The sequence below is a fragment of the Suillus fuscotomentosus genome (assembly GCF_016647785.1).
Source record: "Suillus fuscotomentosus strain FC203 chromosome Unknown F5891scaffold_26, whole genome shotgun sequence".
In the NCBI taxonomy this organism is placed as follows: domain Eukaryota; kingdom Fungi; phylum Basidiomycota; class Agaricomycetes; order Boletales; family Suillaceae; genus Suillus; species Suillus fuscotomentosus.
In genome coordinates, this window is record NW_024539538.1 from 601,166 (window position 1) to 625,580 (window position 24,415).

Below are 24,415 nucleotides of genomic sequence, written 5' to 3' on the forward strand. Positions count from 1 at the left end.
GTACTACAACGCGATTCTACCGGAGTGGTCATAAGGTATAGTATATTGTGTAGTAAAGTAGTACTAGTACTGGTACTGTGGTTGCGATAACTTAAGGTCAATAATCATAAACATGCTTACAGCAGAGTATTGTCTGTGTCAGTAGTGTACTTCGTACTTCGGGTTTGGGTATGCAACCAGTATCCACAGAATAATTCCATAGTGTGTGAGTGTCTGTTGATCACGTCCATTAGCTAACAACCAATTGTGGTCGCAAGTTTATCATGATTTTTCCTCCAATTCGCTGAGAAATGCTAGCCACGTCTTCTTGTCGATTACGCCTTCATCTGAAAAGTGCAACTTCAGCAACACAAAACGGGAGTGAATGAATATTCGTACAGTCACCATCAGTGTCCGTCACTATAACATAACGTGCACCAAGCTTCACAAAGAATTGGTGAAGGAGCTCCAAAGGCGAGTTGGACTGAATCATCAATGGCGCCTACGTCCATTTGAGTGTCTGTACATTATGAAATCAAATGAAAGGAAATACCTGGTCCATGTATACGCTGAAGTCGAATGGATCGTCTTCACTCTGCCCTGGCTCTTCCACCCAGGTCGAATATGAAGTAGCCAGTTCCTCATCCGCATAGGTAGTGTGGAAGCGAACCTCCTGGGTTGCTCTCTCCGCTACGACGGCTATATTTTTTGTCAGATGATATTTGTATGGGAAAATGAGGGTATCTACCGAGAGCATGCTCTAGTTCGCTAGCGCCAATGTAGCCAACCATGCGCAGACAATCTTCGTCGCGACCTGGCCTGAGAATAGGGAAACCACCGTCATCATGCTCAGCATTCAGAAGTGATTGCAATTGGTCCCGAAGACTTTCAACGGTATTGTGTTGGTCAACCCTGATCACATCCACATCCCGATCGGTCTAGAAGTGATACTAAGTCGGATCTCAACAATGAGTACTAATGCCCTTACCACTTCCTTGATGGACAGATTTGACCATAAATATTCGTGTTTAGCATCTAGGTACGGAAGTTGAGATAGCCTGTGAAAGTGTCAGGAAGACCGGTGGAGTTTGGACTAGGTTCTCACTCAATGACCAGGTCATAAATTCCCTTAGGTTCCAGGGCATCGGCTACGGTCTTGGCAACGAGGACAGACAGCATGACAGGAACAGCATACGTGAGGGTATCGGTCAGCTCGAACATGATGACCGATAATGACACCGTCGTTCTCTGAAGAAGAGTCAACTTTTTGGTACCGAGGACTTGGAGCCGGTTACTCACAGTGACGCCAGACAAGGCCGCTGCAGGCTCCCACCATTGCATAAAGCCCAGGCACGACACAATCCATGTCACCTTCGCATACATCAAATACAATACTGTTCGGGTAATGGTACTGAAGCCATTGCACAGCAATGCCAACAATCCGTCCAGCACATGCACCTACTCCGAGGGTAGGTATAAAAATCCCAGCTGGCAATTTGATGCCAAATGTAATTATGGTCAGGAAACCCTTGACTATCATGGCAACAAGGATTGCTCGCACAACAGACCAAACATGGTCGAAATTACTTGGATCCAGGACACACAAATTGAAATGTGTGTTTTTACTACCTGTACGGCATTCTGAGAAGAGATTATAAACAAGATCTGTGCCCCCCATGCGCGCATAGGGACTTGAAAGGCACAAGACGGTGGTTACGAGGGTCACCTACATCATTAAGAAGGCTAGATAACGGACAAACAAGGTGATGCTCACAAGGATGACTTCTGCAACTGGATGCGCCTTTAACCATGTTCCGCCACGAACGTCACGACTCCAGCGGTAGTTCAGCTTGGAGAAATACGCGCCGTATACTCCCTGAGACCTCGTTCAATGAGCTGTCCTCCAAGAGAACTGAGATACGCACTCCAAGAACTCCAAGTAGGATGAAAAATATCAGCTCGTATGCATGCCAATCCTGTCGGATATAATGAGCAAGTGACCAGTCAAATACTGCGTTCCAAACCTTGTCATAAGTGACTTGGAATAATACAACTTTACCAGTTCCGAAAGGATTAAGGAACCGGAGGGTCACAGCCGCTATCATCGCGCAGAAAAAGCTAGAAAGTTAATTCAACACAAAGTCATCTTGGAATGTATGGTGGCTACCTTCTCCACATAACCTTGAAACATCCAACAGCAGATTTAGAAAATGATTCACGCACAACGGAAGGATATTACCTTTGGCGGGAAGAAGTAAGAGACTTCTTCCAAGCTAAACAGGGTCCCACCAATGGGTGCCCCAAATGCAACAGCGACACCTGCCGCGCATGCTGCACTAAGTATCTCACGACGTTTGGCTGCAGAAAAATGAATATGGAAAAAAAAACTTAAACACCAGAAATTAACCTTCGTTGTTTTCATACTTGGTATGATAACGACTGACGATGTTGCCTATGCAACTCGCAATGTGAACGAAAGGTCCCTCCTTGCCTGAATTTCGGGCCCATCAGTGATCGCGTGCCAGAAGTAACTTGCGAAAGTAATCACCAAGAGACAGTCCTGAACTAACTGACAAAGCCAGTCCAAGCGCTTTAATAAATAGCACGCGCCCACCGAGATAACCATGGATGACGAAGCCTGCATTAATAGAAGAAATTGAAAATGAGAGATGGCCATTTCAACTTTGACCGTCACAAACCAGATAAAATTGTCTTGATTTCCGGAATTCCACTCCCTGCAGCCTGTTATGGCGTATCATAATCAGTGTGGGCACTCTGTAGAAAGACTTGTGCGTACATAGTAGATCACACCACGCTTGGGCTGCGAAGAGCTCGGGGCGTTTTGTTCACCACTCTTGTTGAAATCCGGAGACAGAACTCCGGATTCTTTACGAGTGACGAAGGACGTCGACGCCGTGAGATTGATTGTGAGGAGCGACGAAGTACTGGCCAATACAATCTAAGGATGTATGAGATGCCGTATGACCATAATTCAGCGACACAGCCGAGAAACCTACCGCAATGACTGTCAACGCAAGATATTGCACAACACTATCTTCACCTCCCGATCCGCTGCCCGTCCACGACGCAAAGACATCTGACCAAGTCCTCCAAGCGGGACAATGGCCATCCAAAGACCCATACTCATCGGGCAGAGGACAGCAAAAATGACGTGCATGCCACAATGCGGTCTTACAGTAGCCTTGTTTCACATCAAACAGCCATTGTTCTGCACGGACGACAAGAAATGCAACTACGGCAGTGAGGAACCCGACGACCGTGACAATGATCCACCCAAGGCTCTTGTCGAACACAAGTCGGACTCTGGAGCGGATAGACTTGCCGCGCCGGAGCCGAGCAAAGCGGACCGAATCTTTAATCGAATCGTGAAGCCAGTCAATTGAGGTAAACGAGGAGTACCATACGCGGAATCCGTTTGTTCGAACGTCGATGTCAGTTTCCGCAGCATCGGCATTGGCATTTACGAGCTGGGCATCGTAGGCAGATATGGGCCGCTGATGAGGAATTCGCCTGTAGTGTGTACTTTGTGTAAATGTTGTCGAGAAGGCCGATGGAGAGTCGGGAACAGAAATAGTCCCACTTCGCGTTATAGGAAGGCTTGTAAGAGTAGGTCGACGAGGAGCGATCCAAAGACTGGTTTGGGTGCGTGCGCGACGCGGGCGAACGATGGGCAATGTTCCGTAACCGGTGCCGCTGGGGACTGCGCAAAACGCAGTCGTCTCATCGTCTGCTTGATTTTGTGCTATGGGTGTCGGATTCGGATAGCTACCAATTTGTTGCAGACGTTGCCTGCGGTAATCGGTATCAGATGGGTCACTCAGAAGTCCAGAGGGAGGATCAGATTGAATGATCGCGAGGAGTGGTGAATTTGACATTGTACGGATATTTCTAGTTTTGTATCAGCATTACGGTAGCGCATCATCATGTTGCGTGAATTCATACACAATTGCTGCAGTCGACGTTGACCGCGTTGGAGAACACAGAGACGGTGACAGAACAAGACTTGTTCGGTTTGTGCTGGTGTTCTATCGCACTCAGGCTTCTTCAATGAATTTCTTCTCTCCGCCCAAGGTCCCTTGAGCCTGAGAGTCTGAGACTTGCCACGCTGTCACTAATTTAAGGAGTACTATCCCTTCCACTGCAATCGGCACCCCACAGAAGTCGGCAGGGAGTACTGACCATTTAGGCAAATTTATTTGTTCCCACAAAACAAGACCAAATAACACATCAAAGAATTCAAACTCTTACACTGACAACCACTCAGAAATGGCAAACACGGGGCTTGGTGTGCCAGTCAAGCTACTCCACGAGTCCTTAGGACACATTGTTACCGTGGAACTCAAGACGGGCCAACTTTATCGTGGAAAACTCGCCGAGGGTGCGTCTATTTTCGAGCATCACTGTCATAGATCCTTTCTGATTCATCTACGCTGCTAGCCGAAGATAACTTGAACATCTCACTCAGAGATATAACAGTAACAGGACGAGATGGCCGTGTATCACAACTAGATCAGGTGTATATCAGGGGAAGTATGGTCAGATTCTTCATTGTGCCAGATATGCTGCAGAATGCCCCCATGTAAGTTGCATACCATCGGATCTCGAGATCATCCTGACCTTGTCACTCAGGTTTAAGAGAGTTGGTCCCAATGCCATGCGCGGAAGAGGTATAGGTACTGCGCGCGGTCGCGCAACTATTATGAGAGGTCCGTTCTTGTGTTTTTCTGTGTCGTATGATTCACTGATTGAACAAACTCTTTAGCGAACGGTATGGTTATTTTTCTTCTTCTGGAACCCGTGATCTAATCGAAATGACAGCTCGTCGGGGACGTGGCGTCCCTGCCCCAAGAGGCATCAGGAGGTGATCTGATGACATTCCTGCGGTAAAAATGTACATATTTTCGTAATTCTGTAACTTGTGCAACGCCAACCTGTTTTTTGACTGCAAGGGTCCCTTCGCGCAATTTATTTTTGTTGCAAGCTAGGGGCTTGTACTAATGTATCTTGAAATCCGCATTCATGTGGAAGAGCTTTCTTACGTTGACGCTTATTGAGCATGGAAGCGAGCTCAGATGGAGAAATTTCAGAAAAGCTCGTTTACAACCCTTGAGTTTCGACTTGAATATAGTCCCGGGTGAGATCAATATTTGGACCATTCAAGTAAATGCAGGAGCTAGGAAGCCATGGATTCTGTTAGTCTCCATTGGTCAGATTCAGAAGGGATTGGTTTGGGTAGCAAGAAGACTGCCAGCGCTTTGAGATAGTAAAACCGGAGTAACCCAAGATGCCATCATGATTTTAGTTTTAAAATAAGATAAAAAAATTCTAGTCGTAAGTGATCTCACTAGAAGTCAGAGACACGCCCTTTGAAACTCCAGTCACCGCCGTCATCACTCCACTTCCTGACGGGCTCCCTTTTCGGACCTCCTTGTTCGCCAGTTCTGGGATTGACATCACCATCAAACTCCGGCGTTAACGGTTTACGAGCGTCAGGGTGTAACGACATTTGTGCCTCTGTTTCAGCGTACGAGAGGGTTGGAGATGAGAGGGGCATTTGGGCACTACGCTGTAGTTCTTCGAACTCTCGTTGAAGTTCGCGTGGAAGGGGAGGAGGAGAAGGTCTGTTTAAGTTGGATGAACTCATTCTCCGCGTCCCGATTACGAGGCATTGTTGTGGGGCTGACTTGGCAGCCAGCGAACGGAGCCGAAGAAAGGGATGTAAGGACATGCGGGATGGCATAAACGTCTCTTAAAGTTTAACAAGCTCACGCCGGGCTACTGGTGGCAGGTGCCACATCAGGAAACAGTTTTGAGGATTCATTTGGAATGACTCACCCAACAAAGTTTAGGTAGTCGCCTGCTGTATTTTAACACAAGGCCTGGATGATCAAGTACTGGTCAGGTGGGTTGGTACTTTACGTCAAGTGACCGAGGGGCGGGTTTTGAAGAAAAAGAAGACCAAGTATGTAGCCAGCGAAGTGGTTTGGTGTTCAGCGATCCGCTTACCGGCGGCAAAACCTTGACAAAAGGTCGATCAGCGATCGCAGGCTCAATGATTTGGATTTAGGCTGCTTTAAGGGTGATAATTAATTTTTGGTATTGTAATTGGATAATTTGGATTTGTTATCCGTATCGGCTTGGTTTACGGCACCGAGAGTTTAAAGTCCGACTAGCAGCACGTGAGAGTGAATGCAATGAGCAGGGGGGAAATAACGTTGCTGACCAAAATATTTAACCTGGTTTGTCGTGAATCGTAATGCTATGTTTCCCTGTCTTCTTCACTTTCACACCTTTCAAGCAGTCTCCCTTCTGTGACAAATATTCACTATAGGTTAACCGGATATCAGGCCAGTCTTAATTGTCTTTCCGTGACCGTGTTATTTTAGTTCCCTCAAAGTGCTATCGTGGATCTTCCTGAATCATTCCTCCCTTGACCCTCCTTTTGATCTTCGTATCCTTACAAATCCGTGCCCACTTCTTCATATGCATCCTACTCGTCCCTACTACTCTTCAAACGTCTATTCATCCAATGTCGTAGATATTGGCGACCCTTATGCGGCATCCCAGCAGCCCATGGCCAGCACCTCTATGGTCACTCTGCAGCAGACCCAATCGTACTCCAGTGACCACAATGCCTACAAAAAGCGAAAGATCGAGCGAGCATGCGATGCCTGTCGCCGTAGAAAGACTAAATGTGATGGCCCACGCATGCCTGGCAATATCTGTACCAACTGCATACAGAATCGCAAGACCTGTTCTTATATGTATGTTCGAGGGTATCATACAAGTGAAAGTTATTGAACGATTGCGGTTCTTGCAGCGAAGCTTCGAAGCCTAGAGGTCCTCCAAAGGCGTATGTGCTACCCCCGTTCTCTGACCAACTATGACAATAGAACTGAGATCGTGTACAGATATATCACCGGTCTCGAGGACAGGTTGGAAAGAATGGAGGCACTTCTAAAGCGGGTGCGTAAATCTCACGTTTATTGATCCCGCCCAGCATGGTGGGTGTCTCGAGAATGTGTCAAGGTCTCCAATGCAACCAGACCTTCACGCCCTATCGCATGTCTCTCCGAGACATGATGGAAACTGTAGTTTATCTTCTCATACTTGGCTTGTCTTCTCCGTTGCTCCTGACTGACTGACTGACGATTGTTGTATAGCTCCGCCCTGAGGCTGACTTCTCGGAAGAGCTTGGTGTACCAGTTGTCCGTGATTCTTGGAAACATGATGCAGAACCACAATACCGTCGTTCCCCAGATGAAAAATCAGCATCGCCAGTCGCTCATTTGCGATCTCGTGGGTCACCTAGTCTACCCCCTGTTGGCAAATTCTTGCCTTCATCTAGTGTTAGTGTCAGGAGCCGGCGTTCCGCGGGCACTCCTCGCACTGATACAGACTTATCGTCGGACGCATGCACTTCCTCGGAAAGTGAAGAAGTCGGCGAATTGAGTCTTTCCCGGGGCATGAAGCGTTTAACCATTCGTGGGCTCGAGCCTGCCCAAGAACATGGCTCATTGGTGGATAGTCAAGTTCGCTTCCATGGCAAGAGTAGCTGCTTCAAACTCATCGAACCAACTCGAAAACTCCGCGAGGAACACATCAACCGCATATTTCAAGAGTCAGGCTCAACTGATGCCGAGAGTGCGACAGGTAGTCGTAGCTCACCGGAATCAACGAGTTCTGTCTGTTTTACACCAACGCGACGGCCAGAATTCTGGACCACGCCTTCAGTAAGCATTCATTCTCATCGAGCATCAAATTGCTCATCGCTTGTTCTAGTGGGAATTTGCTTTCGAAGGTTTCCAAGATAGGCTCGAGACGCTCCGCCACTCGCTAACAAAGGAATTCCCCCCACCTGACTTGGCTGACAGTTTGATTAATTTATTCTTTCTCCATATCAACCCTCAATGTCCGCTTTTCCATCGGCCGACATTTGAGCACCAATGGCAGCAGGGTCTTCAAGAAACAGATCCGTGGTTTGGATGCCTGTGCTTGGCGCTATTTGCTGTTGCTAGTCGCTGGTCCGACGATCCCCGCGTATTGGATGGTCATGTGTATAACATACCCGAGGCAGAGATACCTGATGAGGATTGCAAGTGGCAAAGAGCAGGATGGAAGTATTTCAGTGCAGCAGTTGGTATGTTGGCAACCACATCGATTTATGCTCATGGATCTCATTATTTTCTGCAGATGTTCATCGCGATTCTCGCAGCTTGTTTCATCCCCCTGGCCTGTTTGAGGTCCAGACTATGTCTGTGAGTAAATTTACAAAGGCAGCAGTGATTTATAAAAATATCCTATCTACCATAGTTGCTAGGCATGTTTCTACGCGGTACCGCTTTTCATCCAGTGGGATGGCTCTTCATCAGTATTGGCCTCCGCAAAGCTCAGGATGTTGGCGCACACCGCAAGAAGATTTACGGAGCAAAGCCAAGTGTTGAGGAGGAACTGTGGAAAAGAGCATTTTGGGTGCTTGTGCTTTACGACCGCATAGGAAGTGCTGCTCTTGGACGGCCATGTTGTTCTGGGGAAGAAGAGTAAGTCCCACGATTTTTTTTACGTGACCCTTCTGACACATGCTTATCCAGCTTCGATGTCGACCTTCCCCTGGAAGTCGATGATGAATACTGGGAAACCAAGGATCCTGAGAAGGCATTCCAACAACCACCGGGAAAGCCATCAAAGATAGCAGGGTTCAACTCCTATCTAAAATTGACTAAAATCTCCGCATACGCTTTAAGGACCATTGTGCGTTTTCCCACCCCGCAGGTGTCTGTTACGAGTGACTAACTTTCATTGGCATAGTATGCCCTTGACAGGTCCAAATTATTGGTCAGTGCCGCGCGCCCGCGGTGGCATGAAGTTTTGAATCATCTTAGTGCCGCAATGAATGAATGGGTCGACTCAGTGCCCCCTCATTGTAAGTAATTATTGATTACAGGCGTCGATCCATCTCACGCTTCGATTACAGTGCAATGGTCGCCTCACATGGAAGATCCATTCTTCGCTAACCAATCGGTTACACTGTACACCACCTACTACCTTATCCACATCCTCATTTACCGTCCTTTCTTACCCGGTTCACTTCGCTCCCTTTCCAATGCTGCCCCGCACGCAAACATGCCCGTCCCCTGTATCGCCATCTGTGTCAACGCAGCAAAATCCTGTGCGAAGATACTGCGGGCACAGATTCAAAGGGGTATATCTAATATACCCACGCTCATTTGCGGGTCACACATGTGTGCTGCGATTCTTCTCATGAACTTTTGGGATTTGAAGTGGCAAGAGCGCAATCAACTCCAGTCTGGTGGAGTGGAGGACGTGAAGCCGACACTTGCTGTTGCAATGGCAGAGCTCCTTGAAGATGTCTCCTTTTTCATACAAGTGCTTGAACATCTGAAACCGCGATGGAGAAATGCCGAGATGTATCTGTACGTTACACAATCTATTATTTGACCGTTACTGAGGTTTCCTGCTGTCTAGAAAGGACCTTAGTACTTCAATGCCACACAGCCTCAACGGCTCTGGAAGTGGTGTTCACAAAGGTAATCTGTCACTCCAAAGTTATGGGGGCAAAGACGACGCGCACACACTGTTGCCGCTACCAGAACATCACGCCCATTCTCCGGATTATCGCCCTAATCCCTCATCAACCTATCATCCTACGCTCCCGCCAGTCACTAGATACCCATACGTCCCACTGGCCGAGCCCGTTAACACCAGTCCTCAGTGGTTCGACTTCCCGCACCTTACCAGACATCCAGTTCCTGCAGTACTACCCTTGTGGGCATCCCATGGGCTAACGCAAAGCGGGAACACCCCTTGGAACCAACTACAAACTCGTCCCTCGTCCTTGCAATCTTCTCATCCTCACAAATACGACCATCCCGCCATCCATCATTCCCTAGAAGCTCCGAAACCCTCGATCACCAGTCTCGACTCTGGAATAATGTTACCTGCGAACCTTGTGCACAGATCTGATACAAGATTGCCATGTGACGACCCCGTGCCACATCCGCAGTTTGATCCTGCAACCTCGTTCAATAATTATACCCAGCATAGTGGCAACGGCCAAATGCGTGCTGAAGCCACACATCACACATACACCACTCATTCAGAATCCAGGTCTGTCTTTCGTCTGATTAAAACTTAGTCTTCTCACGCCGTCCTTTGCCCTAGGTACGAGTGGCCAGCAGCTGAGTGGGAGCAAGCGTATGAACCTCGATCATTGATTGCCGACCCTTCTCCACCTCGTCCCAGCAACATACTGCATTCCAAAGGGAGTGAATACTCGCAAGGGCACATCGTCTCATATTCCGGGCACTATTAACATCAACGGGTAAACAAGGGACTCGCCGTCTTATGTATTTTCCATGACCAGTTTCATGGCGTTTGATGTCGAGGCCTCAGTTGATGATGTAGTTATCTTCTAGTTTACATACCATCCATCTTAGTGTTTCCTGTAGATCGCGACCGTTAGATTTTACGGTGCTTTCTGCATGCAATGAAGAGCTCCCTAGTCTATAGGACTATACAGCTGTGATACATGATCTAAATTTCGGCTCATTATGAATCACACATGAGCACGAGATACAGGTCAGCTGCAAATATTTCGGCCAATATTCGGACCGACATATGTCATCCCCCCTGTTCCCAATGAAGGGAGAACAGCAACTGTGGCACGTTTAGCTATGATTAGGGTATGGGGCGTTACCCAAGTGCTAGTAGGGGTCCTATCAATAACCTTGAGGGAAGAATCTATACGCCGCACTCTTCGATTTCTTTCCGGTGTGCCTTGCTCCTTGCACCTGTGACATGGATGACGAGAATCTGAATCTTCAATCTTCCTTGATGGGGTTATAATAGATAGCATTTCCATGCAACGCGTGCCTATGCGTGCGTGAGATAAGACAGCTCCTGACGGCCATCTCGACAAGCGAGCGCCATTAGGAGTCGTTTGCGGTGTAATAGGGAGCGAAACATCGTGGTTTCTAGCGGCACACACGATGCCTTCAAGGCACGGAAGAGACGAGACTTCTGACGCCAGTGCACCAACGTGCGTTTATTCAGCACCTCGTCTATGTTGCCGATGGGACCCATGGTGATGCCCAACCTCTTCACTGGATTATGCGCGGAGTGGAAGACATGTGGCTAGAAATAAATGCTACGAGGGGACGACCGGATGAGAGGGAACCTGCGGTAAACTTTGATTGCGCACCCAATGCGAGACAAGCGATAGTACTACAGCAGTCACCGGGCCGAGGAGGAGTTCAGGCGGGAGGATGGCGACCAGGCTAATGATTCAAGCAGTTGACGCGTATACTCTCGATGGGCGCTTACACAAACACAAAAGTCGTACATAGTGTAAAAGAAGCAAAAAAGGTCAAATCTAGAAGGTCATAGAAAGATTTATGCAGAATTGCATATAGTTAGCATGCCCTAGATCAACCAGAACTTCAGAAGACGAGTTGAATGAATTTCGCACGAGGTTAACTTGACGTTAACGGACGTTGCCGGCGTCAGGGGGTGTGCTGATCATGAGTTCGACGGGCAAGTGGGAGTTAATTCACTAAAGATACGGAAATTCACGACAACGATGTGTCTATGCGGTACAAAGGGAAAGGGAGTGGCACCACTGTCCAACCGTCTCAACCGCATGCAGCCAGTGCGATGCACGTCAAAATGCCCCCACAATCATCCCATGCTCCAAAATTCAATTGATGGTTCCCTAAAAATTGCCAAAGACTCTCCTATTAGTGAGTCAGGCCGTCAACTTAGTAAGTATCAACACATAAGCTCGGTGACTTGAGCAATTGTGTTGACAGTTTGATGAGCAGGGTCGCTGAAGGTCCGCGTGCCTGCGAAAAGCTCTTCTGTGCCTTGCAAACGCGCATTTTCGGATGCTGGGTTCACAAATCATGTAAAGGATAAATCAAAGAAGGAGAGGAAGTACCTTGCGATGTCGTGAACAGGTTCGGGTTCGGGCAGTCCTGCCTAGGATTCAGAAGTTTCCCATTTCATCACTAGCAGGAAGATATCAACCACGCGCACCTAAATTGTTGACCCTGCTCGGCAATCCTTTGGCTGTCATACGACACAAGTGACCGGTAAGATTAGCGGGGCTACCATATACATGCATGTGCCACTGGTGCTCACAAGAAATGAGTGAATTCACCGGTACTCGCAAAAGATAAGGAGCTCATGAGTGCTACGTCATGGCAGTTATAAAAGGGTATAAATTTAATATGACGCCGCTAGCCCTGCGAAACATAACATGAGAAATATGATTTGTCGATAAATTGGGGATGGCAGCTTGAGATCTGTTGAGAAATCCAGAATGGCGTAATCAAGGAGTGCCTGATCTGAACCCACTAAAGTTGAGCATTCTGGCTTCATGTGAAAGTTGGCTTCAACCGGACCTACGAAGGTTCATGATCGTAATTTAAAGTTATTACTGGGGGGAGGAAGCAGGAGAATCTAATCGTTGAAAACATCTGGTGAGAATCGCCGCGCAACTAGGTCGCCAGGGCTATTGGACGGAACGCCCATGCCAATGACGTGCTGACTCTGCTGAGGCACAAGGATTTGAGACAATGGTGTTCGACGAGCTCCTGCCGATGATATCACATTGCATTGCAGGCATATGAAGGACAAGCAATGTACGACGATCCTCGGAAAAGTACACATTTTAACATCGTGTCACGGAGACATCCACAATCGGGATCCCGCAGAGACAAAATTGGTGAAGTGGGATGTACAAGGGATGGGTCGTGATTTTCTTGATATGGGAGCATGTAGTGGGAATACTTGATGCGGCTGTTGCATCGAGGTGATGAGCACGCAATACCAATAGCCCGGAAATATATGACATAGTCGTGATAGATATTAATAACACAAAACCTGCTGCAACACAAATAAAGACTTACATCGTCTAGATCTAAGAACCCACATTGGAAATTTTAGTGCGTTATGGTCGATCGACGCGCAAGGCTTGATATGTCTTCTGAAGGTGTTGCTGCCTGCTGTTAGTTTGCTCCCACATACAGAGTACGACGTTGGGTATGCCACACTGTCACCATCTAGATCCGACATCTACTTCTCCCGTATCCTTCCAGCACACATGAGTTGTGAGTCGTGTATCGTGATGCACAAATTTCTCAATATCCAAAATAACGAAACCGTCACCTTTGTATTCGTCAGAACTTGCCATATCCAGGACGACCTTTATCGCTTACATGGCTAAATGAATATCCCTGATGTTGCTTTCCGAGGACCTCGGTGCGACCTACAATTTGTCCTCATTCCTATCGCCCCCAACTTGCTCAACCCTAATCAAAAGACTGGCGTACATAGTGGATACCAAGCAACGGATGTATTCGTCCCTGCCCCGATATTGTACATTTGAACAGGGCTGGCAGGTTGGCAGACTGATTGAAGCAACTGGGCAAATCCGATGCAATGCATAGATTGTCGACAACCAATAAGTACATGTGCGCAGCAGATACCCATCGTACACCGTGGCAATGGTCATTGATCGATCTGATCAGAGTGGTGAAACGAAGGACAATGCGATGGTCACTGCCTGCCACGAAGACCGTGACCTCCCTGGCTGCAGTCAAGGCTGCCTTCTAGTGATCCATCTTCTTGGTCTGCAGCAAGAGCGTCATCGTCATTCCCTGACTTTTTGCCTGGATGGGAAGGCCATCTATGACTCGACATTTCTGCAATAGCCTGTCGGCGAGTCCAACTGATCTGTGCGACAAAGGCAGCTAAAGTCTAGAATAAATTGAAGGCGGTTCGTCGTAAACTTCGGGTAAGAACATAAGGACACTCACTAGTAATACGGTACCCATGATTACTCTCTCTTTCCACCGCTCATCACTAGCTGTATCGTCGAAATGAGGACGACGCGACCTAGTTGACCATCGTATCGGATCCACTTTGTGAGCAGCTTCGACCGGTTCACCAGAAACAGATGCTTTTCCTCGAAGTATGTCGTACGCTCTAGAAATAGCTCGAAACCGCGCCTGCGACTCCTCAGAGGGATAATGACGAGCGACAGCCGAGTCTGGGTGGTAAATTCGGACGAGTTCATAATCTGCTTTGTGTTACTAAAGGTCGTACGAAGGCAGTGATATAAGATGATACATGCATCTCCGTTTCACATCCTCCTGGTTTGCACTTCGCGGTAAATGGAAAATCTGGTGCGGCTGAGGATTTGTTTGCGTTGGATAGGGATAGGGATTGGCACTTTTGGACGCGTACGAACGAGAGCTTCGCTGTAAGATAAAGAGGGTGTGCACTCGAGAACGACTCTGAAAAGTGGGCGCTCGCTGCATCAGCGTGCAATAGGCGTCGGAAGATTGGATGATGTGTGCTGGCCAGCCAGCCAATATGTCTGCCTTGAGCCACTTTGATTGAAGTTCATTGAGCTGACAGCCGTTCCTTTGGGTCCCGTTCCGATCCGGTCGAATCATATTGTATTGAAATTGGCTAGTACCGTACTACTTGCATCATATCACTACACTAGTACTGTACCAAAACATTCGGGCATCGTACATACTCGGGTATAGAAAGGGGAAGGATAACATAAAAAAGTATGTGTGAGTGCGTCATGATGAGGATCGCCGTTCAAGTTGACTGGAATTAAAATTCACAAACTCACAACAAGGCGGCCAACATTGAGAGGATCCACTTTAACGCGCAGACCCAATCTACATGACGATGAGAACCAACTTGCGATGATATGCAATGCACATACCTTTTCCCATATTTTCGAATTGCAGGTTTGATCCTCGCGATGTTATTCTCGGAGTGATTTCCCTTTCCTAAGCAAATTTACGATCAATAAGAAACCTGTCGCTGGAGTTGAGTCGGTGATGGAATGTCTTACCTACGATCACATGAAGTGTCGGCTCTCCATGGTTCCGAACCTTTTGAACAGCATCGTCAAAGTACAACTTGGCTTCTGAGACAAAGAGTCGGTGGAGATCAATTGTGTCGAACCTGAGTCCCTGGGGAAAGCGTCGGACAGTAGCGTGTAACATAAGAACGACAACAAACTTGATTGTTCTCTAGATGAGGCAAGAGATAAGTTGGCGAATCTTGCACGGTCTGTCCATCACTCCCATACCTTCAAATATCATCGTGCTGGCTTCCTGATTCAGGTGTATCATGTTGTCTTTGTGCTCATCCCCCTTCAACGAAAGCTTTTTAGCGCGCCCTCCGTTTTTATCAGCATACGCTTCACGGCTCTGCTTGAGACATTCTTTCATACGGTCTCTTTCATCTCTGGCTTTGAGACGAAGAGATTTGGCATTTTCGTAAGGGTCATTCTCAATGGGCGTTACAAGAATCTCTGCAGTTCTTGTAGATAATTCGGGTCCAGAAGTACGACGTGACCGCTGTGTCGAAAAGGTGATTAGGCAGCACTGCAAGATGGATCATGCTATGACAGACCTGAGGGATGTCACTTTGAACAGGCTCGTTCGCTGGTGCAACATTAGGAGATACTGGGGACGTAGGTTGTACGGGTAATTGTATGCTTGGTTGGTGATAAGGCTGATAGGATGTGTGCTGCGAAGGTGGTAGATGAACGGAAGAGGGTTGATGAACGAAAGGGAGTTGATGAGCGGAGGGGGATTGACGGTATTCGGCCGCTGGACGCAGTGGTGGCGATCCTTGCTGCTGCAAGTGAGTGATTTTGTATGGTGAATCAGACTCGGATAGTGAAGTCTGGGGTCGTATTGGCGGTCGCAGGGGCTTTTTCTTGCCAAAGAATATGGATATCACTATCCGTAGCAACCAGGTTGGGCCTTTCAACAGGGCCTCGAGGGCTGATAATACAGTGGGGATGAACATCTGCATCATGGAGTGGGGAATGGAGACAGATCACAGGCCTGGTCGACAGTTAGACTCGACTCGGAGTAGTAGTATAACGGGCGCTACGCCAACATCAACATCTATATTCCACGATGAAAATCTAACGTTACATACGCACGAATGAGGAGACTCTTCCAAAAGCGCCGTCCCACGCGGTCAGCGTATCATCAGAAGTTAGTATGTCACAGCGGTATGCATGAGATGGATACATGGTCAATATTTTGAGCAGAAACGGCGAGCGCAGGATTTGCCCACCTAGTACCCTAAGTCAGAACGTCTGTGGGCACGACCCGACGAAAGATACTGCAATGAGTAGTATAAAGACGAGATTCAAAGTACGGGCCATACGGCCGTCTAAAAGTCTGCCCGGGCAGCGGGAGGCCATCCACACTAAAGTACTAATGGACACTGAGATGCCAACAAAAACCATTGCAATGGTAGGATCGAGGTAATGCAATGGACGCATGCGGACTCGAGCGAGATGACAAAGAGTCTTGTAACCAAAGTTGGCATCGTACAGAATGAATACATCACATCACTACATTGTTACACTACACCAAGACCAGTCTCCTGTAGACAGAACAGAATGAAATATACCAAAACATTTGTTATAGTATCATACACACTCGAGTATGAAAAGGGGAAGGATAACACAAAAAAGCACGTGGGACTCGTGTGAGTGCATCATGATGAGGGTCGTCAAAAATTGCCGTTCAAGTTAGCTGAGATCAAGACTCATAAACTCACAACAAGGCAACCCTCGTTGAGAGGATCCACTTCAACGCCCAGACCCAAACTGCGTGATACCACAATGAGAACCAACTTGTGGGATACGTTCGCGATGCACATACCTTCTCGCACGTTCTTGAATTGCAACTTTGATCTTGGGGATGTTATTTTCGGAGTGATTTCCCTTTCCTAAGCAATTTTGCGATCAATGAGAAACCTGTTGCTGGAGTTGAGTCTGCGATGTGTCTTACCCACGATCACACGAAGTGACAATTCTTCATGGTTCCGAGCCTGTTGAACAGCGTTGTCAAAGTGCAACTTGGCTTCTGGGACAAAGAGTCCGTGGAGATCAACAGTGCCGAAACCGAGTCCCTGGGAAAAGCGTCTGACAACGGCGGGTATCATAAGAACAACAACCAACTTGATTATTTTCTGGATGAAGTTAGAGGTAAGTTGGTGAATTCTGCATGGTCTGTCCATCACTCTCATACCTTCAAATATCTTCGTGCTGGCTGCCTTATCTAAGCGCACCATATTGTCTTTGTACGCCTCACCCCTCAAAGAAAGCTCTTTAGCGCGCCCTCCGTTTTTGTCAATATACGCTTCTTGGCTCTGCTTGAAACATTTTTCCATGCGATCTCCCTCAATTCTGGCTTTGCGACGAAGAGAATCAGCATCTTCATAGGGGTCGATCACAATGGGCGTTACAACAATTTCTGGAGTTCTTGTAGGTAAGTCGGGTCCAGAAGGACGACGTGACCGCTGTGTCGCAAAGGTGAGTAGACAGCACTGCCAGATAGATCATGCTATGACAGACCTGAGGGATGTCACTTCGAACAGGCTCGTTCACCGGAGCGACATCAGGAGATACGAGGGGCTTAGGTTGTGCAGGGAGTCGTATGCTCGGTTGGCGACGAGGCTGATGGGGTGTGGGTGATTGATGAGCGGAAGGGGATTGATGAAAGGAAGAGGGTTGATGAGCAAAAGGAGGTTGATGAGCGGAAGGAGATCGATGAGTGGAAGGGGGTTGATGAGTGGAAGGGGATCGATGAGCAGAAGGAGGTTGATGAGCGGAAGGGGTTTGATGAGCAGAAGGAGATCGATGAGTGGCAGGGGATCGATGAGTGGAAGGGGGTTGACGAGCGGAGGGGGATTGACGGTGTTCGGCCGCTGGACGTGGCGGGTACGAGTGAGCATTTTCGTATGGTGAATCAGATAGTGAAGATAACCCCAAGGATGGTACCGGCGGTGGCCGAGACCTGCTCTTGAATATGGAGAATAGTGTCCATAGCAACCAAGTTGGGCCCTTCAATAGGGCCTTGAGGGCTGATGATACAGTGCCGACGAACTTCTGCATGATGCAGTGGGAGATGGAAACGAATCAAAGGCTTGATTGATCATGATAGTTAAATTCGAGTTGCACAACGAGCGCTACGCCGACATCTATATTCCGGGATTAAAATAATGCATGAATCAAGGGAGAACCCTGACCAAAGCGCCGTCCCATGCGGACTGCTTATCATCAGAAGTTATGTCAGACCAGTGTGCATGGAATGATATTCTGATTAGAGGCGAGCGTGTGATGTGCCCACAGTACCTTGAATCAGAACGCTTGTGGGTCCACATCAGTACTATTGGAAGAATCCTGGTACTGCCTTTGACAAATGGTTTAGCTAATAAGTGGGAAACACTCCATAAGTATATAGTACATACCGCCTCATCAAGTCCTCTAGAGGCTAGCGAGATGGACCCGGATCATAATTCTGACTTGAGTGTAAGCCTTGAATTCTGTATCATACTCATATCACGTACTAACAATCAAAGAATCTGTGAATATTCGAATCTCCGCAGTGACCGCGCAGCTTCCTTGATGCATGTTATATCCAAGTATGATATGTCTTCTTTCAAGTTGGCGTAGAGTCCGTGCAGATACAATTTGCTTGGCTGACCGTCCTGTTCGCATTATTATCATCTTTGAGCGCTTCGGGAATCATCGATGCATCACTAGCATGCCTTACACAGTAACTTGCCTTCTTCTGAGTCCCTTCAAGCACCGTCATGATGCGCATGGGCCGCATGGTTCTGCTAGAAGCATATAGGCTCCGCATTTGAGGTAAAGATGAGTCACTGCCGGCATCGGTGTGCAGCAATTATATACTGTTGTCAGAATTTACATTAAATCGTACGTCTCCCACTTGAGCAGACTTTGGTATGAAAAGAGGCGGACAGTGGTTTATGTACACGAGTTGCGAAGCACATGGAGATCACAAGAAAATTGACATTCAGTGAGTTCACTTAAGACTTACAATAAGGCAGCCTTCATTGCGAGGGTCCACTTCGATCGGCAATCCCAAACTGCACGACATACCTGGTTTAGAAAAATCTACAAAGACGCGTACTGCGATGTGCTTACCTTTTCGCGTGAGCCAGGATTGCAGGTTTGATCTTCGGGATGTTGTTTTCGGAGTGAATTCCCTTTCCTAAACAATTTCACTGTCATCACCGAGCAAAGTTAAAAGGTTTCATTGTGTATTACCTACGATCACACGAAGTGACGATTCTTCGCGGTCTCGAGCTTCTTGAACAGAAACGTCAAAATAGAACTCGGCTTCTGAAACGTGGAGTCCGTGGAGTTCGACTTCATTTCTGCGGTTCTGAAAAAGTTAGACAGCGCTGCCCTTGAAAAAAATACAACAAACTTGGTTATTCTCTGTACGAGGCAGGGGTTCGAGTAAGCTCCCTGAATTCTGCACGTTCCTTTTATTGATTTCGTACCTTGGAATATCTTTGCGCTGGCTTCCTTGTCCAGAAGCATCATGTTCGCCCTGTGTGCTTCACCCCTCTGGGTAAGCTCTTTAGCGCGCTGTTGGTCATTCCTAGCTTTGGCTTCGTTCCTCTCCTTGAAACATTTTCCCATCCGATCTCCCTCCTGTGTGGCTTTGAGACGAAGAGACTTAGGGTCTTCGTAAGGGTCGACTACTACACGCGCTACAGGTACCTCCGGTGCTTTTGCAGTAGGACGTTCACGGGGGTCGATCACCACAGGCACTACCAGCGACGCTCTTGCGGCAGGACGATGTGACTGCTACATGTCGAAGAGGTGAGTAAACGGCAGATGTAACATGCTAGGACAAACCTGAGGGGTGGTGGCTAATGGGGGATATTGTGCGCCCGGCAGGCGATGAGGCTGATACGGCGAGGGCTGCGAAGGCGCTTGAAGTCTGTCATATCCCGAAGGGGTCTGGAAATATTGGATTGCTGGACGATGCAGTGGTTGGTATGACCTTTGCTGCGAGGAAGTAGGCACATAGGGTGAATCTGATGGTGAACATACACCCGAGGATGGTGGCTGCGCTGGCAGGGAGACTTTGAACAAGGTGATGCCAAGAGCTATTAGAACCACGAGGACCACTAGTCCACAGATGATGTATAACGTCTCCATGATGTGGGGGACAGTGACAAATAAAGGCCCTGGTTAAGAACTAGTGGGGACCCTGACCGTCAAAGCGCCGCCTCACGTCAACCTTGTGTTGATACCGTCAGAGGTTATTATATCACATATTAACAATGAGGCGGATATGTGAATACCCATCCAATCTCATCACTAGTATGTAGCTGCAGCTTCCACAGTAGGTTCGTACTACTTGCCTTTCTCTCAGATAGTTCCTTCAAGTTGGCTAGTGCACCGTCATGGTGCGCATGGACCGCGTTGTTTTGATAGAAGCATAGTATAGGCTCCGAGTCTGCACTTGTGCAAGCGAAGGTAAGGATGGTCCTGGATACGTCGATGAGTCACTGCCGGCATCGGTTTGCAGTAATTATGTATTCAAAATTTACATTAGTTATGTAATCGTACATTTCCCCACTGGAGCGGACTTTGGTATGAAGAGGTGGGCAGTTAACTTTATGTACACGAGTTGCGAAACACATGGAGATCACAGGAAAATCGGCACTCAGTGAGTTCACTTGAGACTTACAATAAGGCAGCCTTCATTGCGAGGGTCCACTTCAATCGACAATCCCAAACTGCACGACATACCTGTTTCAGAAAAACTTACAAAGACACGTACTGCGATGTGCTTACCTTTCCGCGTGAGCCTGGATTGCAGGTTTGATCTTCGGGACGTTGTTGTCAGAGTGATTTCCCTTTCCTGAACAGTTTCACTGTCGCAGAACGAAGTTGAAAAGTGTCATTGTGTCTTACCTACGATCACACGAAGTGATGATTCTCCACGGTCCCAAGCTTCTTGAACAGAAGTGTCGAAATAGGTTTTGGCTTCTGCGACGTAGAGTCCGTGGAGATCAACTTCATTTCTGCGGTTCTAGGAAAAGTCAGACAGCGCCGCCCTTGACAAGAACACAACAAACTTGGTTGTTCTCTGTACGAGGCAGGAGTCCGAGTAAGCTTCCTGTATCCTGCACGTTCCTTTTATTGATTTCGTACCTTGGAATATCTTTGCGCTGGCTTCCTTGTCCAGAAGCATCATGTTTGCTCTGTGTGCCTCACCCTTCTGAGTAAGCTCTTTAATACGCTGCTGGTCATTCCTAGCTTTCGCTTCGTTCCTCTCTTTGAAGTATTTTCCCATCCGATTTCCCTCCTGTACGGCTTTGAGACGAAGAGACTTGGGGTCTTCGTAAGGGTCGATTACTACATGAGCTACAGGTACCTCCGGCGCTTTTGCAGCAGAACGTTCATGGGAGTTGATCACCACAGGCACTACCAGTGGCACTCTTGCAACTCTTGCGACAAAACGACGTGGCTGCTGTGTGTCGAAGAGGTGAGTAAACAGCAGATGTAACATGCTAGGACAGACCTGAGGGGTGTAAAAGACGGGCTTGGGCACCGAGGCAGGACGAGATAAAAGGGGGGTGGTGGCTGATGGGAGGTATTGTGCGCTCGGCAGAGGAGGCTGATACGGCGAGGGCTGCGAACTCCCAGACGCTTGAAATGTAGAATATTTTGAAGGGGTCTGGGGATATCGGATTGCTGGACGTGGAGACGGGAGCTGGGGTTGGGATGGCTGGTGGGATGACCCTTGCTGCGAGAAAGTAGGTACATAGGGCGAATCTGATGGTGAACATACACCTAAGGGTGGTGGTGGTGGTGGTGGTGGTAGCTGTAGTTGCGGGGAGACATCGATCAAGGCTATTAGAGCCACGAGGACCACTAGTCCACCGACGATGTATAGCGTCTCCATGATGATGATGTGGGGGACAGAGACGGACAAAGGACCTATTATGATGATTGAGAATCAGTGAGAACCCTGACCGTCAAAGCGCCGCCTCATGTCAACCTCATGTCGATAGCATTAGAGGTTATGTCACAGTGGTATACATGGCAATAGATATATATCATACATACAGCAACACCATATCTTTGTTCCGTAGAATCGCATGTTTGAATGGGAGGCGAAAAGGTTATTTCGGCCGAGATACATCGAATCAGATCCGTAAGGTAATTCAGTGGCCACAAAAGGTACATATCACACTGGATGATCAAGCAAGCTGTACGATCAGAACGCCTGCATTTTGTGGATCCACTTCAACAGGAAGATTGAGCCTTTGACAAATAGTTTAGCTAATAGGCAGAGAGGACCCACAAACCATACGTACTGTTTCATCAAGTCCTCTAGGGCAGGTTTGATTTTAGCGACGTTGCCATTGGAGTGCAAGCCTTTGCCTGCATTCCTGATGTATGAGTTCTGTACCGTAGTCAAAGTTCAATATATTACGTACCAACAATGAGGCGGATCTGTGAATCCCCCCGCTGTCGAGCCTCCTTGATAGCTTTATCCGAGTATGTTATGGCTTCCTTGACGTACAGTCCGTGCAGATCTAATTCGCCCGGCTCGCGATCCTGTTTGCATTATAGTATCAAAAAACGGCCGAGCTCAATGATCACTAGCATGTGACGAACCGAATTGTTCTCTGTGCGATGCCAATGTCAAGCCAGACCGACACAAAGTAACTCAGCATACCTCGGAATATCCATGCACTGGCCTCCGCGTTCAATGCTTCCATGGTACGTTCGTGTCTTTTGCCCTTCTCTGAGAGTTCCTTAGCTAGCGCACCCTCACGACGAGAATACGCATCGTGGCTTTGTTGGAAGCATTTAGCCATAGCGTCTCCTTCCTGGTTTGCTTTGGCGCGCAAAGACGTGTAGTGTTCATTCTGTTGATTGGCTTGGTTTCGGTCCTACAAACCAACCGTTGAGTGAACTTTACGATATGCGAACCACTCGCAACCTACTGGGCTTACTTGGTATCTTAAACGGTCCTGTTGGGGAGTAGGCCAAGCGCCTGGAAGAGGAGATAGTGGCTCCTGTGGTCGCGGTGGTCTCTGTGCACCAGTGGGCTTTTCACCTTCTGGCTGAGACGACTCTCCACAAATTGCTTTGACGATGGAGAAGAGAAAGTCGAGTAACCCCATGATATAGTTGTTAATTGAAATGAAGAAGAATATGATAAGCTCAGCCTGCCAAGCAGGTCAACTTGGCCTTCCATAATAGGCTTCGGGCGCCTCAAAGACAATTCAACCAACCATCCGTCATCTCAGATCATAGTATGTGACAGGTCAGCTATGCCAGCGTACATTTGAACAGCCAGAAAGCAGTCATTTGATTGCATACAGTAATGGAGAAACAATTGAGTCTTATACGATGCCCACTCCTACCACATAAGGTTGGTCCACATTCCCTTGACCGTCCACCTAAATCTCTACACCGACGAGGATGTACGTAGGATCAACCTGGAATGGTGGTTTAGTAACGACGCTGCCCCCAACGTACATGAGTGAATGTAACAGTTCGCTCAGACCGTGGGAAAACTTGTTGAATGCGATGATCAAAGCTGAGCACTGGAGTTGTTCGTCGGCTAAATCGAGGAGAGCCACAATGCTACGGTGGTCATGTAAGCACTGACGTTAGATTCTAAAAAGCAACGCACCTTTCGCGAAGAGATACTGCTTGAGCGTTCTTGCCATCGACGTAAAGTGTTTTGGTCTTTCCAGGGAGTTCGAGCACCACACCATCGAAAGAAGCACCCATATTTGGGGCGGCGACGACAACGCTCTTAGCAAAAGGCAAAAGGCTCAATCCATCACGAGGAAAGATGGCTAAAAGAAGATCCAAAGCATCTTTAGAATGCTTTGTAAGTATACCAGTGGCATAGCTATCTTCATCGTCATCTGGTGTCAAAGGCGGGGTGGCGATGTCGTAGGGCGAATCTGTTCTGACAGGAATGTCACGAGGCGGAACCGTAGATGAATAAGGCGAGTACGATGGGTGCATAAGTGAAACATTGGATGTGTTGGGAGACGATGAGTAATTCGAGAAAGAAGAAGAAATTGAAGACGCCGGACTGCCTGTCACACAGTCTGACGACCCTCTGTCGGGAGGGCATTTAGCGTTAGGGACGTCAAACGCGCCACTGGAAAAGTCTCAGTGTGTGTTATCAATGATGACATGAATAACTTACCCCGGGTCCACCAGAGAAGGTAGTAGAGTAGTAGTACACGTCGTCGGTGCCCTGCATGTGGCAGACGGCAAGTACACTAGGAGTAATGTCAGCAGAGAAAGCCCCATCCCCAACAGCTTGACAGCCGTTGCTGGATACCACAATCAGCTCAAAGTTAAACACGAGAGAGGGTGAAGAGCATACGCGGGGCAAATACTAAATTGCTGTTTCAAAAAATTGGACATGGATGGATTCGACATGTTCTGCCAACTTGACTGGGGTTAGAAAACTATTACGTAGGTGAGAAGTAACGCTAAAAAAGTCAGGTTTGACTAGAGGCTTGAAGG

The 24,415-nt window shown here is 47.9% G+C and overlaps 11 protein-coding genes across 11 annotated transcripts; 2 read left to right on the forward strand and 9 right to left on the reverse strand.

The window, feature by feature from the left end:
• Positions 1-42: 42 nt before the first annotated feature.
• On the reverse strand, positions 43-4,168 carry F5891DRAFT_1164179 (chloride channel). Its single transcript, XM_041365348.1, has 19 exons — positions 3,943-4,168; positions 2,997-3,888; positions 2,777-2,938; positions 2,679-2,721; positions 2,528-2,617; positions 2,387-2,470; positions 2,219-2,337; positions 2,147-2,160; positions 2,004-2,097; positions 1,905-1,955; positions 1,754-1,855; positions 1,334-1,705; positions 1,279-1,305; positions 1,085-1,227; positions 968-1,037; positions 728-917; positions 533-678; positions 379-481; positions 43-326 (listed from the first exon to the last, which is right to left on the reverse strand). The coding sequence occupies exons 2-19, from the start codon at positions 3,873-3,875 to the stop codon at positions 262-264; spliced, it is 2,754 nt and encodes a 917-aa protein (XP_041226246.1). The 5' UTR covers positions 3,876-3,888; positions 3,943-4,168; the 3' UTR covers positions 43-261.
• Positions 4,169-4,223: 55 nt separating this feature from the next.
• On the forward strand, positions 4,224-5,091 carry F5891DRAFT_1109264 (uncharacterized protein). The gene is made up of 5 exons (XM_041363698.1): positions 4,224-4,378; positions 4,438-4,579; positions 4,630-4,706; positions 4,763-4,768; positions 4,819-5,091. Exons 1-5 carry the CDS (start codon positions 4,267-4,269, stop codon positions 4,863-4,865), a joined length of 384 nt encoding a protein of 127 aa, XP_041226247.1. The 5' UTR covers positions 4,224-4,266; the 3' UTR covers positions 4,866-5,091.
• An 84-nt stretch (positions 5,092-5,175) lies between these two features.
• On the reverse strand, positions 5,176-6,068 carry F5891DRAFT_1145710 (uncharacterized protein). Its single transcript, XM_041365011.1, has 2 exons — positions 5,836-6,068; positions 5,176-5,778 (listed from the first exon to the last, which is right to left on the reverse strand). Exon 2 carries the CDS (start codon positions 5,738-5,740, stop codon positions 5,345-5,347), a length of 396 nt encoding a protein of 131 aa, XP_041226248.1. The 5' UTR covers positions 5,741-5,778; positions 5,836-6,068; the 3' UTR covers positions 5,176-5,344.
• A 162-nt stretch (positions 6,069-6,230) lies between these two features.
• F5891DRAFT_303660 (fungal-specific transcription factor domain-containing protein) lies at positions 6,231-10,557 on the forward strand. The gene is made up of 12 exons (XM_041371281.1): positions 6,231-6,764; positions 6,821-6,853; positions 6,912-6,966; positions 7,164-7,733; positions 7,783-8,140; positions 8,194-8,258; positions 8,314-8,540; positions 8,592-8,751; positions 8,809-8,923; positions 8,975-9,434; positions 9,487-10,128; positions 10,183-10,557. Exons 1-12 carry the CDS (start codon positions 6,484-6,486, stop codon positions 10,331-10,333), a joined length of 3,117 nt encoding a protein of 1,038 aa, XP_041226249.1. The 5' UTR covers positions 6,231-6,483; the 3' UTR covers positions 10,334-10,557.
• Positions 10,558-13,451: 2,894 nt separating this feature from the next.
• On the reverse strand, positions 13,452-14,437 carry F5891DRAFT_303719 (uncharacterized protein). The gene is made up of 3 exons (XM_041371282.1): positions 14,156-14,437; positions 13,839-14,101; positions 13,452-13,779 (listed from the first exon to the last, which is right to left on the reverse strand). The coding sequence occupies exons 1-3, from the start codon at positions 14,340-14,342 to the stop codon at positions 13,579-13,581; spliced, it is 651 nt and encodes a 216-aa protein (XP_041226250.1). The 5' UTR covers positions 14,343-14,437; the 3' UTR covers positions 13,452-13,578.
• A 29-nt stretch (positions 14,438-14,466) lies between these two features.
• F5891DRAFT_1033210 (uncharacterized protein) lies at positions 14,467-15,407 on the reverse strand. Its single transcript, XM_041361693.1, has 5 exons — positions 15,137-15,407; positions 15,067-15,077; positions 14,897-15,017; positions 14,765-14,831; positions 14,467-14,717 (listed from the first exon to the last, which is right to left on the reverse strand). Exons 1-5 carry the CDS (start codon positions 15,276-15,278, stop codon positions 14,657-14,659), a joined length of 402 nt encoding a protein of 133 aa, XP_041226251.1. The 5' UTR covers positions 15,279-15,407; the 3' UTR covers positions 14,467-14,656.
• A 923-nt stretch (positions 15,408-16,330) lies between these two features.
• F5891DRAFT_1033213 (uncharacterized protein) lies at positions 16,331-17,454 on the reverse strand. The gene is made up of 6 exons (XM_041361694.1): positions 17,326-17,454; positions 17,106-17,267; positions 17,036-17,046; positions 16,866-16,986; positions 16,737-16,803; positions 16,331-16,681 (listed from the first exon to the last, which is right to left on the reverse strand). Exons 1-6 carry the CDS (start codon positions 17,417-17,419, stop codon positions 16,621-16,623), a joined length of 516 nt encoding a protein of 171 aa, XP_041226252.1. The 5' UTR covers positions 17,420-17,454; the 3' UTR covers positions 16,331-16,620.
• A 1,233-nt stretch (positions 17,455-18,687) lies between these two features.
• F5891DRAFT_1109273 (uncharacterized protein) lies at positions 18,688-20,416 on the reverse strand. Its single transcript, XM_041363699.1, has 7 exons — positions 20,263-20,416; positions 19,751-20,211; positions 19,390-19,699; positions 19,314-19,324; positions 19,151-19,268; positions 19,028-19,094; positions 18,688-18,969 (listed from the first exon to the last, which is right to left on the reverse strand). Exons 2-7 carry the CDS (start codon positions 20,054-20,056, stop codon positions 18,906-18,908), a joined length of 876 nt encoding a protein of 291 aa, XP_041226253.1. The 5' UTR covers positions 20,057-20,211; positions 20,263-20,416; the 3' UTR covers positions 18,688-18,905.
• On the reverse strand, positions 20,412-21,961 carry F5891DRAFT_303905 (uncharacterized protein). The gene is made up of 6 exons (XM_041371284.1): positions 21,429-21,961; positions 21,059-21,374; positions 20,983-20,993; positions 20,819-20,936; positions 20,699-20,765; positions 20,412-20,640 (listed from the first exon to the last, which is right to left on the reverse strand). Exons 1-6 carry the CDS (start codon positions 21,810-21,812, stop codon positions 20,577-20,579), a joined length of 960 nt encoding a protein of 319 aa, XP_041226254.1. The 5' UTR covers positions 21,813-21,961; the 3' UTR covers positions 20,412-20,576.
• Positions 21,824-23,068, reverse strand: F5891DRAFT_1033239 (DUF1771-domain-containing protein). Its single transcript, XM_041361695.1, has 6 exons — positions 22,864-23,068; positions 22,593-22,809; positions 22,532-22,542; positions 22,351-22,471; positions 22,228-22,294; positions 21,824-22,174 (listed from the first exon to the last, which is right to left on the reverse strand). Exons 1-6 carry the CDS (start codon positions 23,041-23,043, stop codon positions 22,111-22,113), a joined length of 660 nt encoding a protein of 219 aa, XP_041226255.1. The 5' UTR covers positions 23,044-23,068; the 3' UTR covers positions 21,824-22,110.
• A 254-nt stretch (positions 23,069-23,322) lies between these two features.
• F5891DRAFT_1128524 (ornithine decarboxylase antizyme-domain-containing protein) lies at positions 23,323-24,328 on the reverse strand (the record flags this gene model as incomplete). The annotated part of the gene is made up of 4 exons (XM_041364286.1): positions 23,323-23,509; positions 23,559-23,997; positions 24,086-24,219; positions 24,273-24,328. The coding sequence occupies 4 exons, from the start codon at positions 24,326-24,328 to the stop codon at positions 23,323-23,325; spliced, it is 816 nt and encodes a 271-aa protein (XP_041226256.1).
• Between the last annotated feature and the right edge of the window lie 87 nt (positions 24,329-24,415).

Excerpts from the sequence above, each read along its gene's own strand:
- F5891DRAFT_1164179 (XM_041365348.1), bottom strand. The coding sequence starts at position 3,875 with ATGTCAAATTCACCACTCCTCGCGATCATTCAATCTGATCCTCCCTCT. Across the intron at positions 2,618-2,678 it reads AATCAAGACAATTTTATCTG|GCTTCGTCATCCATGGTTAT; the intron begins GTTTGTGACGGT and ends CTATTAATGCAG. Across the intron at positions 918-967 it reads ATCTGTCCATCAAGGAAGTG|ACCGATCGGGATGTGGATGT; the intron begins GTAAGGGCATTA and ends TATCACTTCTAG.
- F5891DRAFT_1109264 (XM_041363698.1), top strand. The coding sequence starts at position 4,267 with ATGGCAAACACGGGGCTTGGTGTGCCAGTCAAGCTACTCCACGAGTCC. Across the intron at positions 4,379-4,437 it reads TCGTGGAAAACTCGCCGAGG|CCGAAGATAACTTGAACATC; the intron begins GTGCGTCTATTT and ends CTACGCTGCTAG. Across the intron at positions 4,580-4,629 it reads ATGCTGCAGAATGCCCCCAT|GTTTAAGAGAGTTGGTCCCA; the intron begins GTAAGTTGCATA and ends CTTGTCACTCAG.
- F5891DRAFT_1145710 (XM_041365011.1), bottom strand. The coding sequence starts at position 5,740 with ATGCCATCCCGCATGTCCTTACATCCCTTTCTTCGGCTCCGTTCGCTG.
- F5891DRAFT_303660 (XM_041371281.1), top strand. The coding sequence starts at position 6,484 with ATGCATCCTACTCGTCCCTACTACTCTTCAAACGTCTATTCATCCAAT. Across the intron at positions 6,967-7,163 it reads TGGAGGCACTTCTAAAGCGG|CTCCGCCCTGAGGCTGACTT; the intron begins GTGCGTAAATCT and ends ATTGTTGTATAG. Across the intron at positions 10,129-10,182 it reads ACCACTCATTCAGAATCCAG|GTACGAGTGGCCAGCAGCTG; the intron begins GTCTGTCTTTCG and ends CCTTTGCCCTAG.
- F5891DRAFT_303719 (XM_041371282.1), bottom strand. The coding sequence starts at position 14,342 with ATGCAGCGAGCGCCCACTTTTCAGAGTCGTTCTCGAGTGCACACCCTC. Across the intron at positions 14,102-14,155 it reads GGAGGATGTGAAACGGAGAT|ATTATGAACTCGTCCGAATT; the intron begins GCATGTATCATC and ends AACACAAAGCAG. Across the intron at positions 13,780-13,838 it reads TCATGGGTACCGTATTACTA|ACTTTAGCTGCCTTTGTCGC; the intron begins GTGAGTGTCCTT and ends AATTTATTCTAG.
- F5891DRAFT_1033210 (XM_041361693.1), bottom strand. The coding sequence starts at position 15,278 with ATGAAAGAATGTCTCAAGCAGAGCCGTGAAGCGTATGCTGATAAAAAC. Across the intron at positions 14,832-14,896 it reads GACACTTCATGTGATCGTAG|GAAAGGGAAATCACTCCGAG; the intron begins GTAAGACATTCC and ends AAATTTGCTTAG. Across the intron at positions 14,718-14,764 it reads ATTCGAAAATATGGGAAAAG|ATTGGGTCTGCGCGTTAAAG; the intron begins GTATGTGCATTG and ends ATCGTCATGTAG.
- F5891DRAFT_1033213 (XM_041361694.1), bottom strand. The coding sequence starts at position 17,419 with ATGATCTATCTGGCAGTGCTGTCTACTCACCTTTGCGACACAGCGGTC. Across the intron at positions 17,268-17,325 it reads CTACAAGAACTCCAGAAATT|CCAGAATTGAGGGAGATCGC; the intron begins GTTGTAACGCCC and ends TTCGTCGCAAAG. Across the intron at positions 16,804-16,865 it reads GTCACTTCGTGTGATCGTGG|GAAAGGGAAATCACTCCGAA; the intron begins GTAAGACACATC and ends AAAATTGCTTAG.
- F5891DRAFT_1109273 (XM_041363699.1), bottom strand. The coding sequence starts at position 20,056 with ATGGAGACGTTATACATCATCTGTGGACTAGTGGTCCTCGTGGTTCTA. Across the intron at positions 19,095-19,150 it reads GTCACTTCGTGTGATCGTAG|GAAAGGGAATTCACTCCGAA; the intron begins GTAATACACAAT and ends GAAATTGTTTAG. Across the intron at positions 18,970-19,027 it reads ATCCTGGCTCACGCGAAAAG|TTTGGGATTGCCGATCGAAG; the intron begins GTAAGCACATCG and ends TATGTCGTGCAG.
- F5891DRAFT_303905 (XM_041371284.1), bottom strand. The coding sequence starts at position 21,812 with ATGGAGACGCTATACATCGTCGGTGGACTAGTGGTCCTCGTGGCTCTA. Across the intron at positions 21,375-21,428 it reads CCGTCTTTTACACCCCTCAG|CCACGTCGTTTTGTCGCAAG; the intron begins GTCTGTCCTAGC and ends GACACACAGCAG. Across the intron at positions 20,641-20,698 it reads ATCCAGGCTCACGCGGAAAG|TTTGGGATTGTCGATTGAAG; the intron begins GTAAGCACATCG and ends TATGTCGTGCAG.
- F5891DRAFT_1033239 (XM_041361695.1), bottom strand. The coding sequence starts at position 23,043 with ATGGGGTTACTCGACTTTCTCTTCTCCATCGTCAAAGCAATTTGTGGA. Across the intron at positions 22,810-22,863 it reads TAAGATACCAAGTAAGCCCA|GACCGAAACCAAGCCAATCA; the intron begins GTAGGTTGCGAG and ends GTTGGTTTGTAG. Across the intron at positions 22,295-22,350 it reads ACAGATCCGCCTCATTGTTG|GCAAAGGCTTGCACTCCAAT; the intron begins GTACGTAATATA and ends TCAGGAATGCAG.